The 15,322-nt window shown below is 38.2% G+C and overlaps 3 protein-coding genes across 3 annotated transcripts; 1 reads left to right on the plus strand and 2 right to left on the minus strand.

Annotated features, from left to right (window-relative positions):
* Positions 1-1,044: 1,044 nt before the first annotated feature.
* Positions 1,045-2,560, minus strand: LOC116176543 (tubulin beta chain-like). The gene is made up of 2 exons (XM_031495150.1): positions 2,407-2,560; positions 1,045-2,358 (listed from the first exon to the last, which is right to left on the minus strand). The coding sequence occupies exons 1-2, from the start codon at positions 2,461-2,463 to the stop codon at positions 1,081-1,083; spliced, it is 1,335 nt and encodes a 444-aa protein (XP_031351010.1). The 5' UTR covers positions 2,464-2,560; the 3' UTR covers positions 1,045-1,080.
* A 70-nt stretch (positions 2,561-2,630) lies between these two features.
* LOC116175440 lies at positions 2,631-6,453 on the plus strand. Its single transcript, XM_031493567.1, has 3 exons — positions 2,631-2,664; positions 4,905-5,116; positions 5,169-6,453. The coding sequence occupies exons 1-3, from the start codon at positions 2,631-2,633 to the stop codon at positions 6,375-6,377; spliced, it is 1,455 nt and encodes a 484-aa protein (XP_031349427.1). The 3' UTR covers positions 6,378-6,453.
* A 4,439-nt stretch (positions 6,454-10,892) lies between these two features.
* On the minus strand, positions 10,893-11,983 carry LOC116177056 (malectin-B). Its single transcript, XM_031495916.1, has 2 exons — positions 11,342-11,983; positions 10,893-11,295 (listed from the first exon to the last, which is right to left on the minus strand). The coding sequence occupies exons 1-2, from the start codon at positions 11,820-11,822 to the stop codon at positions 10,970-10,972; spliced, it is 807 nt and encodes a 268-aa protein (XP_031351776.1). The 5' UTR covers positions 11,823-11,983; the 3' UTR covers positions 10,893-10,969.
* Between the last annotated feature and the right edge of the window lie 3,339 nt (positions 11,984-15,322).

Here is a 15,322-nt window from a genome sequence, read left to right on the forward strand (position 1 = left end):
GAATATAATTATTAATTTAACTTGCATAGTGAATTTTCGAAGATGGCTTTAAATATGTTAAATGCGCCACAGTTACACTATTACCTTTTTCACTAGAAATTGTTTTCCATGGCAAACGCTGTTTACTTACCTCTCAATAATACGAACATTCCTGCAGCGCGTTTATTTATTAAAGTACGTTTGGCAAGCCTTACGTCATTATAAAGAGAAAAATTTTTCCTGTTTAAAAATGTCTAAGCCAACTATGACTACCATTTAAAAAAATTAAAGTTGAAGTAAATTCAAAAATTGTAAAATATAGAAGGAAATTAGTATGTTCATCATATATCTAAAACTTTTATTCGTGTCATTTTGTTGTATTTCTAAAAATAACGATTCTACAACAGTTAAATGAAAAATCACTAAATCTGTTTTTCGCCCATATCAAGTAAACTGTGGATTTTTTTCCAAAAACAAAAGCATATCTTTCTCTTCTTCTCTGTCTTATAGTTTCCGAGATCCGAATGCTTAAAATGAAAAAAAAACTCACCCTGTATATTGTCAAAGAAGAACTGTGATTTTAATAACTTGACCGGTGGTGGTGGTGGTCGAAATCCCTTTTTACAGCTTTTTTGCATTAGGCTAATCAAGAAAACCCCTTCAGTAGGCTTTGATTTTAATAATTTTTTGTGATCGTTAGTTTTAAGGGTCCCCGACGACCGAAATCCCCATTGTTTTCTATTTTTGCGTGAGATTACGTAACAATTTGAAGTAATTGTTACAGGGAAACTGTAATTTTAAGACTTCTACTGCTGAAAAATTACCAACATTTATTCTTTCCCCTCTTTATCCTCATAAACACTAAATAAACCCCATTTCTCGTAGATCGCCAACTTTATGGACCGATAAATCTCGAAATCTCCAATTTTTTAAGAGATTATGCAATAATTTAAAAGCAAACACTAATCCTGAAAGAGCAAAATCTCTATTTTTGGTTACTTTTGCCTAGGAAAACCAAGCACCAACATTCCCTCAATCGCCGAGATTGCAAGCTTTCTGATAACATTAAAAAATGATAAATGCTTTATTTTTAGTTAGAAATTATTCCTCAAAATCTTCGTCGTCTTCAAATTCATCTTGCACGTCTGCTTCGGCCTCTTGGTACTGCTGGTACTCGGAGATGAGATCGTTCATGTTCGATTCCGCTTCCCAAAATTCATTTTCGTCCATACCTTCCCCCGTGTACCAGTGGACGTAGGCTTTACGGCGAAACATCGCGGAAAATTGCTCGCTAACTCTTTTGAACAGTTCCTGAATAGCGGTCGTGTTCCCTATGAAGGTTGCCGACATCTTCAGTCCTCTGGGCGGTATGTCGCATATGGCCGTTTTGACGTTGTTCGGAATCCACTCCACGAAGAAGGTGCTGTTTTTGTTCTGTATGTTTAGCATTTGCTCGTCGACCTCCTTCGTTGACATTCGCCCTCGAAAGATCGACGCCACCGTCAGATACTTGCCCTTTCGCGGATCGCAAGCGCACATCATGTTCTTGGCGTCGAACATTTGTTGCACCAGATCTGGTACCGTAATCGCTCTATAGGCCTGTCCGTGTCGTGATGTTAAGGGCACAAAGCCGGGCATGAAGAAGTGCAGGCGCGGAAACGGTACCATGTTCACCATTATCTTGCGCAGGTCGGCATTTAGTTGTCCTGGAAATCGGAAGCACGTCGTGATTCCTGACATTACCGCGGAGATCAAGTGATTGAGATCGCCGTAGGAAGGAGCTGAGAGTTTCAGGGTTCGGTAGCAGATGTCATAAAGCGCTTCGTTGTCAATCATGTATGTCTCGTCGCAATTCTCCACGAGGAATTGAACACTCATCGTTGCATTGTAAGGCTCTACAACCGTGTCTGAGACCTTTGGGCTTGGTATAACTGTAAATGTAGTGATGATCCGATCGGGATATTCCTCGCGTAGCTTTTGCAACAGCAGACTACCCATTCCGGATCCGGTACCTCCTCCAATGGAGTGAGTCAGTTGGAAACCTTGCATGCAATCACATCCTTCCGCCTCCTTCCGTACTACATCTAGCATATAATCGCACAACTCGGCTCCTTCAGTGTAGCGACCCTTGGCGAAGTTATTACCAGCTCCAGCGTGTCCAGAAATCATGTTATCAGGACGAAACAACCTCCCAAAGGGTTCCGATCTCACCACATCCAGCGTTCCTGGCTCTAAGTCCACCAAAATCGCACGAGGAACAAACCTGCCGCCCGTCACTTCATTAAAGTACACATTAATCCTCTCCAGTTGCAAATCGGAATCCCCATGAAAGTGACCTCTGGGATCGACGCCGTGCTCGTCACTTATTACTTCCCAAAACTAAGAATGCCCGTGATTAATATTTATTCAGTTCAATCTCGCTCTTACTTTTGAACCGATGTTATTACCGGCTTGTCCAATTTGTATGTGCACAATTTCGCGCATTTTTACTAAAAATTTTTCTTTTTCACGTCGTCGACGTCACTTTGTCATTTTTAAAATCCGTGAACAAACGAATGAAAGATGCGCTTTGATTTTATCGACGCGTTTTTACAACTGACCTGTTTTAGTGCGAAAATCGTGAATGACAAGCCAATAAAGCAATTATTGGCATGATTAAACAAAAAATTGCGTCTATTGCAAATGGTACGATTCTGCACTGCGTAGGTGTGCATAGAAATTCGATTACAAAAGTAGTAGGTATGTCCGTCCATCAGTGCGTTTCTCAAAATTTAAGAGACTTCTGTCGACAAGTTTTGGTATCGAGAATTTTTAATTTTGAGTCGGGTTGAATTCTAATTATTTACGGTTAAGTGTCGGCACCCACTCTCAGTACGCCGGACGATTTTGACCGGAAGGCAACGGCCGGCCGGAATAATTTTGAGCAACGGTCATGGCCACCCACCCGCGCCATTTAAGCCCCTGGTGAAATCTTGAAGAACTAAAACGCGACGGTGGCGCGGCCATAAATTTAAATGTTATTTAATTTTAAAAGAAGTTACGTACGTGGCGACATCTCTACTAGTAGCCCAATCTTCGAACTGTTTGAAATTATGGATTCTACAGGCCACATTCTATAAGAAAATTTTTTTTCCGGGTCGATCTGAGACAATTTTTTTTCGGGCCCCAAAAAAAGGCAGTGTATAACCTTCCTTTTTTACCAAAAATCGACTACACCAAAATTTCTCGGGAAAACACTTTTTCTTATTAATTTTGGTGCGTAGAATCCAAAACAATTCGTACTTTTTCGATCAGACTTCTCAATCAAAAGTTATAGACTAGAAACCAATTTCGAAAGAAAATTCAAAGGGGCTGTAACTTTTGAACTAGTAGCCCAATCTTGGAACTGTTTGAAATTATGGATTCTACAGGCCACATTCTATAAGAAAATTTTTTTCCGGGTCGATCTGAGACAATTTTTTTTGCGGGCCTCAAAAAAAGGCAGTGTATAACCTTCCTTTTTTACCAAAAATTGACTACACCAAAATTTCTCGGGAAAACACTTTTTCTTATTAATTTTGGTGCGTAGAATCCAAAACAATTCGTACTTTGTCGATCAGACTTCTCAATCAAAAGTTATAGACTAGAAACCAATTTCGAAAGAAAATTCAAAGGGCTGTAACTTTTGAAATAGTAGCCCAATCTTGGAACTTTTTGAAATTATGGATTCTACAGGCCACATTCTTTAAGAAAATTTTTTTTCCGGGTCGATCTGAGACAATTTTTTGCGGGACTCAAAAAAAGGCAGTGTACAACCTTCCTTTTTTACCAAAAATCGACTACACGTTTGAAAGTATTCAAATACTTTTTGAAAGTATTCTGCCCAGCTCTGAGTAAAATTAAGTCCGACGTGGCATAAATTCAAATGCAATTTTAAACGAAGTTACGTACGTGGCGACATCTCAACTAAACTTGTAAAACTATAAAATGAAGGAAAGTGTATCGATTACCAATGAGATGGCGCACTCTTATTGCATTTAAATTATCTAGGACTAGTTTTGTCCTGCATGGTACTCTAATGAAAGGTCTCAACGAAATTCTACCATCCATAGCCCACCTCCTCGACCTCTTATCGTGATCGGGTATATTCCCTTACACCTCAAGAACGAATTGTCGGAAGAGCGTACTCACAAAGGGCGATTGAGGCGTCTGCAAGAAATATATCCATTGGTGATGTCAAAACAAAAGTTTAAAAAAATGCGCTTTATCTGCACAATTTATACTTGTTTCTATATGCGTCGGAACAATGAGCTAAATAAATAATGCAATTAGAACTGTTAATAGTGCGTACATATAAAAAAAATATGCACAGCTACTAATATAACTATTAATCAATGACTAAATGCCTAATAAAGTAGCAATAAAAATTTCTCTAGAGCCCCTTTTCGAGATTCATATGTCTGTCTATTCGAGCTCCATCAAGTTAGCCCCCGCAATTAAAGAAATGTGTAATGAACATTTCTAAATAGTGCTAGGGTTGTGCTAAATTGTGCTGATCCTTGAATTGAAAAGCGGAGGCCAATTTGAGTCTCAGCCCCTCGGTTTTTTTAGGTGACAAGTTCCACTACTACTTTAATACGTTGTGCTCGATGCATATTGGATTGTGCCGGTAAAATATTCGAAAATAGTCTTACGGTGCCCGGTAGTTCCTGCACTCAAATCATAGGTATATGGAATAAGAAATAAGTGCAATCAATTCTACTCACTGCATTGGTTTAATACATTTTTGCTCTAAAGTAATTTGGGGAGCCAATAATCGCATGTTAATGAATTTTACATTGAAATCCCTATGACGCGTTACGCAAGTCACCACCCTGTATAACGGATCATCCAATCACTTTACCCCAGTCGAATCATTTTGGTAACACATATTTCTTTATTTGCAGTAATAATAAGCGTGTGTTGGCTGTCGGGAAGTTTCATCGGTTTCCTGCCGGTAATGGGCTGGTACCAAGAAGTGGAAGGCGATTTCCAATGTCTCTTCTTGAAGGTGATGGATCCTAAATACTTGGTATTTCTGTATTTCGTTACGATCCTAACACCCGCCCTACTGATGGCCGCATCATACATCCACATCTATAGAGTGGTCTTGAAGCAGGTGACGCACTTCCATTTCATCCCCAAACAAACAATTAATGCGCTGATTTCAGGTGCGACAAATTGTCACAATGAATCCAGAAAAGGGCACCGCAAAGTCAGGCCGTTCACACGGAGGCACAATGTTAAGGGTACTAGGACCGCAACAGAAGAAAGAAGTAAAGGCGACTCAAAACCTCTCAATCATAGTCTTATTCTTCATGATCTGCTGGATTCCGCTATACACCATCAACTTCATCCTATCATTCTGCGCGGATTGCTTCCAGGCCAACGAGAACATAATGTTATTCTGCATCATCCTCTCCCATGCCAACTCCGCCGGAAACCCGCTACTGTACGCGTACCACCTGCGCGATTTTCGATCGGCATTGAAGCACTTCTTGTGCCAGCTTTTCAGGATCGGAAACGCGAGCAATTCGTCATCAGGTCTCACCGGCCGCCACTCCTCCAACCAAGCGTACCAGCAGTACCACGGGCATAGTCGGTTCACGTCCCAGCGACGGGATGTCATGGCCTCCTTGGCATCGCAATCTTACGGGGGATCGCAGTTGTCGCTGAACCACGAGCCGCATACGATGACCACGCCGATTTCGGCGATCGTTACCCAAACGGCCGCGCTCGCAGCCGCTCCCACGGGTAACTCGCGAGAAATCTGGAGAATATCCGAGGTGCCGTCGATTTCCGAGGAGTACTCTAGAGATAAGATTTCCTTGCATGAATGTAGCAAAGCTTCAAATGATAGCGAGAGTATCTTAAAGAGGCGAATTAGCGAAACCAGCGGTGTCGGTAATAGCTGCTTCAAAGCCGAGTACGTTGAGGGCGAAGACGACGTTTTCTTCGAGGAATGCCGACACTCCCATTGCATATCGAAGTATGAGGGCTCGAATGAAAGTTTAAGTGACGATATGAAAATGGCCCCCTTAGAGAAGGTACGAAACGCGTGCATCTCGTCGTCTTCGCCCCAATTAGAGCGCGGAGTGTTCGTTGTTGAAGCCGAAGTTAACAACGACGTCCATCCCAAGACTTTTTTGCGAAGCAGTAGTGCGGTCGAGAGCAAGAAGAATTCCAAGCATAGTCCGAACGGCGACTGTTTGCCAAGTCCGGTGAAAATAAAGTTGAGTCCTCTAAAGACAGTGGGTGAATTTCTATTTCATAGTGGCAGTAAGAGGGCGAAAAATGTAAATGTTCAAAACGGAAGTGAAAGCGGAGGTGCCATTCCCGATACGTTCTTGAGGAAAGAAAACAGTATAGGTGTTAATTAATGATTCGCTTACCATTTTTTTATACTCGTTGCAATGTAATTTTTTGTAATCACATGTCTCATACTTCACGTGTAAATAAAAGTGTATCTTTTTTATGCATTTTTTTAGTGGTCACGATCTACTAATAGGTACAACCTGAACGAGTTCTACAGGGTGTTTTTTTGGGAGCTTAGGTTAAACGTTTCTGGGAAAGTAAAATAGATAAGTTTTTGAAAATTTGTACTTAGGAGTTACTCTGAAGGCCGAATCGATGTAAAATATTTTCAAAATGGCCGCACTTCCGGAAACACCGGAAGTAGATAGTAACTTCGTTATTTTAAATGGCAACCCCTATTTTTTATTGCATTTTTGGATTCTACGTGAAATTATCTCAGTTCTTTTGATACCCATATGTCGATATCTACCATTTATGGTTTTTAAGTTATTTTGACTTTATGAAAAAAAAAGACGGATGCAGATGGTACCTTGATAATTGATTACTTCAAAAACCTACCTATTTTACTTTCCCAGAAACGTTTAACTAAAGCTGCCAAAAAAACACCCTGTATACATACATTGGTATATTCAACTATTTTTCTCTTCTTCAGTATAGAATCATTAGAATTATAGGTAGGTACTTTCTCCTTTTACTTGTCATAACACTACATTGACCTTATTGACAAAATTACATTAAAAAACAGTATCAATGGTCTAAGACTGGGAATGGGTACAGGAGCAGCTATTTCTGGCCTACTATTAACAGCCACGAAAAGCAACTTTCCCGCTAGTTTTTGGCACTCCGAATTATCAGGAAGCTGCGCCTCGCCTGGCCATATCTTCCTTCGCCCCGCAAAACAACCACTTTCCCGCCTTGGTACACAAAGTACTATTGTTAAAAATTTTTACTTTTACTTGAGGACAATATATCGGAGGTTAAATAAATAATGACCCTCGTAAATTGATGGCAGATTGTCAATAAAGTTCTTATTATTTGTTTGTATTTTTCTGAACTTATTTAACTTTATCAAGAGCGAGAGGTTTTGTCACATTTCTTTAATGGACAAACGCTATCAAGGGAATGAGAGCCATCAGAAATGCTAGCAGATTATTTTTGGAGACTTAAATAGGACTTACCATCAAAAGTTAATTCACGAAAACCATATGTGTCTACTTTTTACGAAAATATATGCTTTGATTGCACAGTATTTGCACATGTGTTAATTTTTGTCGTTGATATATTAATGTTTAGTGACCCTAGTGCATTCAAAATTTAATGATTTCAAAATGCTACCAAATTGTACCACATCCTCAAGGAATACATAAGCAGTTTATTTATTTAGGTACCGGCCGATAACTTTACAAAAAATTTTACTCGGCAAATTACACTTTCACTTTTTTACAAGCACCAGCGCAATAAAAGGTTAGACACTTTGGTGTGTTTTATTTATTTTCGTAAAAACTCATACAGTCCACTGATGCGCCCATTATGTGGTTCTTCGAGCCGGATGAAATTAATTTCTGATAGTTTGGTGATTCACGCAAAACGCTAATTAAATTAATAATTATATATTTTCAATAACCGTTCATTGCAATGTAAGATAAACTTAGTAAATACATTTTCAAAAAATCTATCGCGTTACAATCCGCTTGAAAAAAGCTGTTAGGTAATCTAGCAGTGCAAACATTACCAAAGATACCTGTATCGGTCAAAAATACTTTTATTGCGAGGGCAACGGGAATTGATTCTGTATACAGGGTGGTGACTTGCGTAACGCATCATAGGGATTTCAATGTAAAATTCATAACATGGCTCCCCAAATTACTTTAGAGCAAAAATGTATTAAGGTTTTTTGTAGAAAAAATTTTTTTACGCCAATCAACCGTATTAGTTTTCAATTTTTTTCATATAGACGGAAAATTGGAAAAATAAAACCCGTATCTTTTTCGATAATCTGCGATGCCATGGAATTTTCTAAAACAAAAAGATATCCAGATATCAATTAGCGGCAGTTCGAAATGGCTTTTATGATCGACTTGGTTACTGTATTGCAGTTAATGGTGACTTATTCGAACATTTATTGTAAATTGTCATATTAGGAAACCGTTTTTAGTAATTTGGTCTTTCTTTATGTTGAATTCGCTGTTCTAAATATAATACTTTTTGATAGAATTTGATTTGTTTCATAGCAGACATTCCATGGCATGTATCGGATATTGGCGTAGTTTTTGTATTATAAAATTCCATGGCATCACAGATTATTGAAAAAGGTGGGGGTTTTATTTTTCCAATTTTCCGTCTGTAGTATGCAAAAAATTGAAAACTAACCGTAGATTTGACGTAAAAAAATTTTTCCTACAAAAAACCTTAATACATTTTTGCTCTAAAATAATTTGGGGAGCCAATAATCACATGTTATGAATTTTACATTGAAATCCCTATGATGCGTTACGCAAGTCACCACCCTGTATAAAAAATTTCAAGCCGTTCATAATCAGATTATGAGTGCTTATCTAAAGTGGAAAAATGTCACTATTTGTTCACGTCTTTACAGGGAAAACCATTAAATTTAATTCGCGGTTTACCCATAACCATAAAAAACTACAATATAAGTACCTACTATCGTATGTTTCCTCTTAGACAAATTTTGTGAGAACGTCGAAGCATTATACCTATAGACCTCGCTACAGACGCTTAATTTTCCTGTTGACGCATGGGACTTTATTTTATTTAATTGTTTAATTCAAAAATTAGATTCAAAAAGGCGTACGCAATTCTAACATGAGTTCAGTTCAACAGAGTTACCTAGATGCATATAATGAACTCTGTGCCTTTTTAGAAAACCACACCATAGCTTCAGATTCCGTTCAACTACTAAATCAATTTGAACGGTCTTGTTTCTGACACTCCAAAAGTTAAACCCTGACCAATTATAGGCCAACAATTATAAAACATACCCTTAATATGTAATAAAAACATTTGTACTTTTTGACCAGTGACGATGCTCTTCTGATACCTACTCAAAATACGCAGCTTTATACGCAAAAATACCCTTCGCGTTTGTCCTTGCATCAAATTTACAAAGGTTTGCCTTTTTTAGAGAACGCTTCTCGTTAGCCAAACAGTTTAATTATAAAAATTGTTTAAGTCTTCTTCATACAACTTCGAAATGCCAATCAAATCACAAATGCTACACTTGTAGGGCCAATCATCATACCTGATTGCACCTATAATAGGGAACCGTACACAATTGCCCCCCTCGTCAAATCCCCTTGATCAAAACCAACCAAGTGATTTGATACGTTTGTTTAATTTTTTACGATTAAATAACTTAGGTCCAATACACATACCTTAAAGCTCTATAGCTGATCCCAGTTTCCATGTTCCTGGACCAGTCGATCTCCTCGCCAAACTTCCACCACCTCTTCCACATTTCATGATTTCGGCCGCCCAATATCAAGTGTGCTTTGTTTTTACCTACATCCACAGCATTGTGTAATTCGAACAGGCGCCGCTTCTTCTCGTTTACGCATCGTTTTTTTGCGCATCTGCAAAAACGACATCTAAAGGTTCACTTTGAAAATAAAATAGTGTTAGGTACTGCCATTGTTTAAATACTTTATTAAACAATGGTATTGCCATTGTTTATAAAGTATTTAAACAATGGTATTGCCTTTTTACCTTTGATTGCACGACACATACACGGCGGCGTACACACTAGTAGATCAGACGTTCGACGCCAGTTTTCTTTCATAATAATAAATTATTATATGTAGGTATATTATTCGAAATGTAAACGAGTTGCCAAGTTTAAGGCTACTGTAGCGCTACCCTGCAGATATTATAGGTATATTTAAAACTTTTAATGCATATGCCTATATCTAAAAGTTCCTCAATACTTATATTATTATTTATAATTATGGTGCAAACGGCGCCTCGTACCTTATACTCGACTGGCGCGAGAATGCGGGAGCGGGACGGATGCGGGATATAGCAGGCATCAGCGGCATATTTATTTATTTTATTATCCCTCTCTTGTTCTGGGCCCTCAACAAGCTGGCGCCCAATTACAAAGTGACCCCCTTAATGCTTTTTAGAGGTGAGAATATTAGTTGCAGAAACAAACAGGTTGCACAGTGGTGATAGCGAAAAACCGTCACTCACTTTAACGGAGACATAAAATATTGGATTAATATCTACATTAAAAAAATTCAATGCTTCTATTGTACTTTTATTATACAATAATTATTACAAACAACTGGAATCTACCCCTACTTGTCATTCTAAAACTCCCAAACAACATTAACATCAAAATTACACTGTTAACAATAATAAATTATTTAAGGTACTATCATGCACAAATCGCAGTCACTATTATGAAATTATAACGTTCAAAACAATTTTTCTTTGTATATACAAGACGAAAGCGAATTATACGTATTTTCATACTAAGTACGAATTAAGCAAATTATCTCTTGTAAGTACGAATAAAACAATTATCGAACAAAATGATTCAATTAAATAAAATTAAAAAGAGAAATTAACGTTAACAACTAATCAGCCATAGCTACAGTAAAATGAAAATCTATTCCCTTTAGTGACGAAAACTGTCTGATCACAATTTGCACAAGCAAAATAGTATAGGTATAAATGTACCAATTGCTATAAATACAGGCAACATCATCGACGAATCGTCCAGCGTGTACGGATCTGGCTGTTTAGGTCCGCTGGGTCGTCTATTTTTAGGAACAACCTCCGGTTCCTCCTTGTACTCCTCTATAGGTTCCGGCTCTATTGGAGGTAGTTTTTGTACATCATCTAAAGTGCCCTTTATAACGAGAATAGCGTTAATTTTCGGATTATCCTTGTAACCCTTTATAAATTCTACACGGATGCGTCCCCCTCGTATTTCCGATTCTTCGCCGTTAACCAGCAAGCGGCCTAAACATTTGAATTAGCTTTTGTTTGTATGTGGCGGTTACATTACCTTTTGATATGGTGAATGGGATGTGCTCGTCGTGAGCGACACCACGTCCGACTTTTTCAAATATGTCCAAGTCGCTCACAATTGTGTGATCGCCATTTAAAACAACATCGAAGACTTTTTGATCGGGTGCATTAAAATAGACTTCTGAAAACTTCAAAGTGAGTACGTACTCTCCGTCCGAATGAGCGGGGATTTCGTATCCGAAGGTGCTGTGGTGATAACGCTCCGTTTGATACAGGATGTGGTCATTCGGAGGCACCCGTCCGATCAGTAGACGTTTGCCATAGTCCGAGGCGATGCCGATTCGTCCCTGTAACGGATCTTTTTCATAGTGTATACCGTTGGAATCCGTAAATGCATCACCGCCGCAGTTTACGGCGTAGAGAACCTGACCGACGGCGGTCACATCAATTATAAATGACAGCAAAAGCAACGCACAGAAAAGATATCTATTAACAATTGTAAATTTTTTAAAAGTCATTTTTTTACTTATACTATCGAAATTTTTCAATTTTTATCACCGGAACATTGTAATTACTAGCACCTTAGCATGTTTTGTCGACGTAATAACCGACTATTGAAGATAATAGTCAGGTAAACAAGGTTAAGTTTTTGTTAAATCCGTGGTTGCCTTTTTGCATCTTTTTTGTCAATTCATCCATGTTGCCACATCTTTTAGGTTAACAATCGGTACATTGGGACTACTAAACTTGCACATTGGATCTACCATTTAAGCTTGAAGGGTTCTGGTGCAATTTCGGCGTGAGGCGTCCAAAAGCGTTTCACCGTAGAGCCGTTTAAATAGCAATACGGTTAACGGTTAAAACAAGCACGCCCATCATTATTCTTAAAAAAATACGCAAACACAGGGTAAATTGCTAAATTCTTACATCTCTGTCACCCTGAAATGGTACTTAACTAAGCGAGATCAAAATAAGCCTTTCTTCATACAAAGTTTTAATCTGATTCCAATAATAAACAGGGGTGTAGTGTTCTTGACACATAAGGATTTCTAGTAGCGGTTGACTCTCCAGTCCACTTTCGACCTGGATTTCTTTTAAATCTTTGAAATTCGGCTTTTGTTCAGGTGTTTCCTAGGTTGGTCGTAGAGGGTAGAGCCCCACATAAGGAGTTCCAGTAGCGGTTGACTCTCCAGTCGACTTTCGGCCTGGATTTCTCTTAAATCTCGGAAATCGAGTTTTTGTTGAAGTGTTTCTTTGATTAATCCAAGTCTCCTCGCTCGAGCGGCTAGTGCCAGTGGCGTATTTACAGGGGGGGATGAAGGGGATATATCCGCTATCCGCTCCGCCCACTTTAAAATAAAGGCAATAATATATAAGTATATATAGAGAGCAATTTTGGTTTTGGTTAAAGTCTAAAGTCACTAAAATCTAAATATTCTGTAGTATTCAGTATTCACTATTCAGTGAGTGATCAGTGTTGGCAGTCAACGATTTGACTATTCGGCATCGATCGGCAATTCGCTACATTGATGCCCAAAATAACAAATAGGTATCAGGTACTTAGTACTGCTACTGAGGTGAGGTACCTGCGTCCTGCCTTTCACGAAATGACGAAAATAAGAATTTTAAAAACAGGAATTTTTTTGCCCATAACTTTTGATGGAGACGTCTAATCGAAAAAGTACGAATCGTTTTGGATTCTACGCACCCAAATTAATAAGAAAAAGTTTTTTCCCGAGAAATTTTGGTGCAGTCGATTTTTGGGATTTTGCCCAGAAAAAAAAATTGTCTCAGATCGACCGGAAATATTTTCTTATAGAATGTGGCCTGTAGAATCCATAATTTCAAACAGTTCCAAGATCGGACTACTAGATCAAAAGTTACAGCCCTTTGAATTTTTTGTCGAAATTGGTTTTTTGCCCATAACTTTTGATTGAAACGTCTAATCGAAAAAGTACGAATCGTTTTGGATTCTACGCACCCTAATTAATAAGAAAAAGTTTTTTCCCGAGAAATTTTGGTGCAGTCGATTTTTGGAAAAAAAGGAAGGTTATACAATGCCTTTTTTTTGCCCCGAAAAAAAATTGTCTCAGATCGACCGGAAAAAAATATTTTCTTAATGTGGCCTGTAGAATCCATAATTTCAAACAGTTCCAAGATCGGACTACTAGATCAAAAGTTACAGCCCTTTGAATTTTTTGTCGAAATTGGTTTTTTGCCCATAAATATACCTATTATTCAAAGTTTTCGTTGACTAATTAAAGCAAAAGCAATAAAGGGGCCTGTCAGCAGTAAGAAATAAAATATCGTTCTAATTTAATCTTTTTCGCCTGTGCAACCCAATTTCTATTTCTTCCCCCCCACCCCCCTCTCCCTTCTAGTACGCACTGGGTGACTGTATGTGCCACGAACTTGTTTAATCCCCCCCCAGAATAAATTTCTACGTACGCCACTGGCTAGTGCCCAGGTAGAAAATCCTAAATTTCTCATGCCCGTAGTTATACTACTAGCTACTTTGAAATCATATGAGTACTCTTATTCTGATGTTATCACATACAATTATAATCTACAACGCCTGTTTACCCGGTTAAATACAGGAGATCAAAATAAACCTTTTCTTTAAATAAGGTCATGGGCGTTAATTTATAAAAATGTTACCGATGTAATCTTGTTATTATTGGAATTTGAAGAAAATTTATTTTGAACCCCTTGTACCGAATGTTACAATTCATTCTGTATATCCACATCAAATTGCACCCGTAGCGACATCTCACGTAAGCGAGCAACAGCGATGCGACCCCGACCAATAGGGACGTGTTATGTCCAACCAATGGTATGGATTCTCGTAAATAAATAAATAATTTATAAAAATTAAATATTAACGTACTGGAACTTTTAGTGAATTACAAGCTTTTGAAATAAACTATAGTGCAATTGCAAGAACAATTCTGTTGAAATTGTTATAAGTTTAATGTATCAGTTTGAAAATTTAAATCTTGCCTTCCCCTTCCGCCTGTACAAACCAAGTGACAGTTGAAGTTTGCGTGTTGATTGTTGTTAACGGTTTTTCCGTTTGAATTTGTGTTATCTTGCAAACTTAACCGTTAAATGTGACTGATAACCCTTAAAAAGTGTGCCAAAAGTACATATTAGTGTCCAGTTTTTAATTAGAGTGTGATTGACAATAAAAAAACTGCAGGACAGTGTCAACAGTGCTTCATTGTTTACTCCCAAGAATTAAAATGACGAGCTACTTTGGAGAATTACACGAGAGTAGCACAAATCCAGAACAAAAACAGATTGTTATTCATCCATTACAACTTGGAATTAACGTGATTGGAAGTGATCTAAATGCAGATATCCGTTTGTATGGAAATCGAATTGTCTCCTCCCAATGTCTCGTCATTGTCAACGAGAAGAAAATGGTAAGCTCCGGCCTTATCCTTTTGTGTTCTAAACGCTTTAAATTCAGGCGACGATTGCTTCAAAAACGAACCTCAACTCGGTCGAGGTGAACGGCAAATGTCTACGGAAGGGAAAGACAGACTTGCTTTTACCCAACACGACAATAACCTTCGGCGGCACTAAACTTACGTATGTCAACACGAATCTTAGCGAACAGGTAACCTCTCCTTCGTTATTTTACTTTGTTTTAATTTGTTTCCTTTAGGAAGTCGCACAGTTTCGCAAGAGTATTGCAAAACCGAAAATTTTTACCACGCCCCGTCACCGTGCGTCGAATTGTTACAACGCGAACGTGTTTCGGTAATATACCTTCGTGATCTTTAAACTGTAATAATCGCTTAATTCTTGTAGATCTGCGAAACCTCAACAGTGTAACTGGTAAGTTATGTCTGAATCGTGATATCTTGTTCTGAAGCTGAATTTACAAACGATGCTCGTTTATTTTTATGCGAGTAAATGTTGGTCTGTACAGTGATAATTTAAAAAGGATATTCAGGTCAAATCGACAATATCCCAAATATTTCCTGTGTTCTTTTGTTTTTAGTAAAAGAAA

This window comes from Photinus pyralis, unplaced genomic scaffold (genome assembly GCF_008802855.1).
Source record: "Photinus pyralis isolate 1611_PpyrPB1 unplaced genomic scaffold, Ppyr1.3 Ppyr1.4_LG7, whole genome shotgun sequence".
Classification (NCBI taxonomy): domain Eukaryota; kingdom Metazoa; phylum Arthropoda; class Insecta; order Coleoptera; family Lampyridae; genus Photinus; species Photinus pyralis.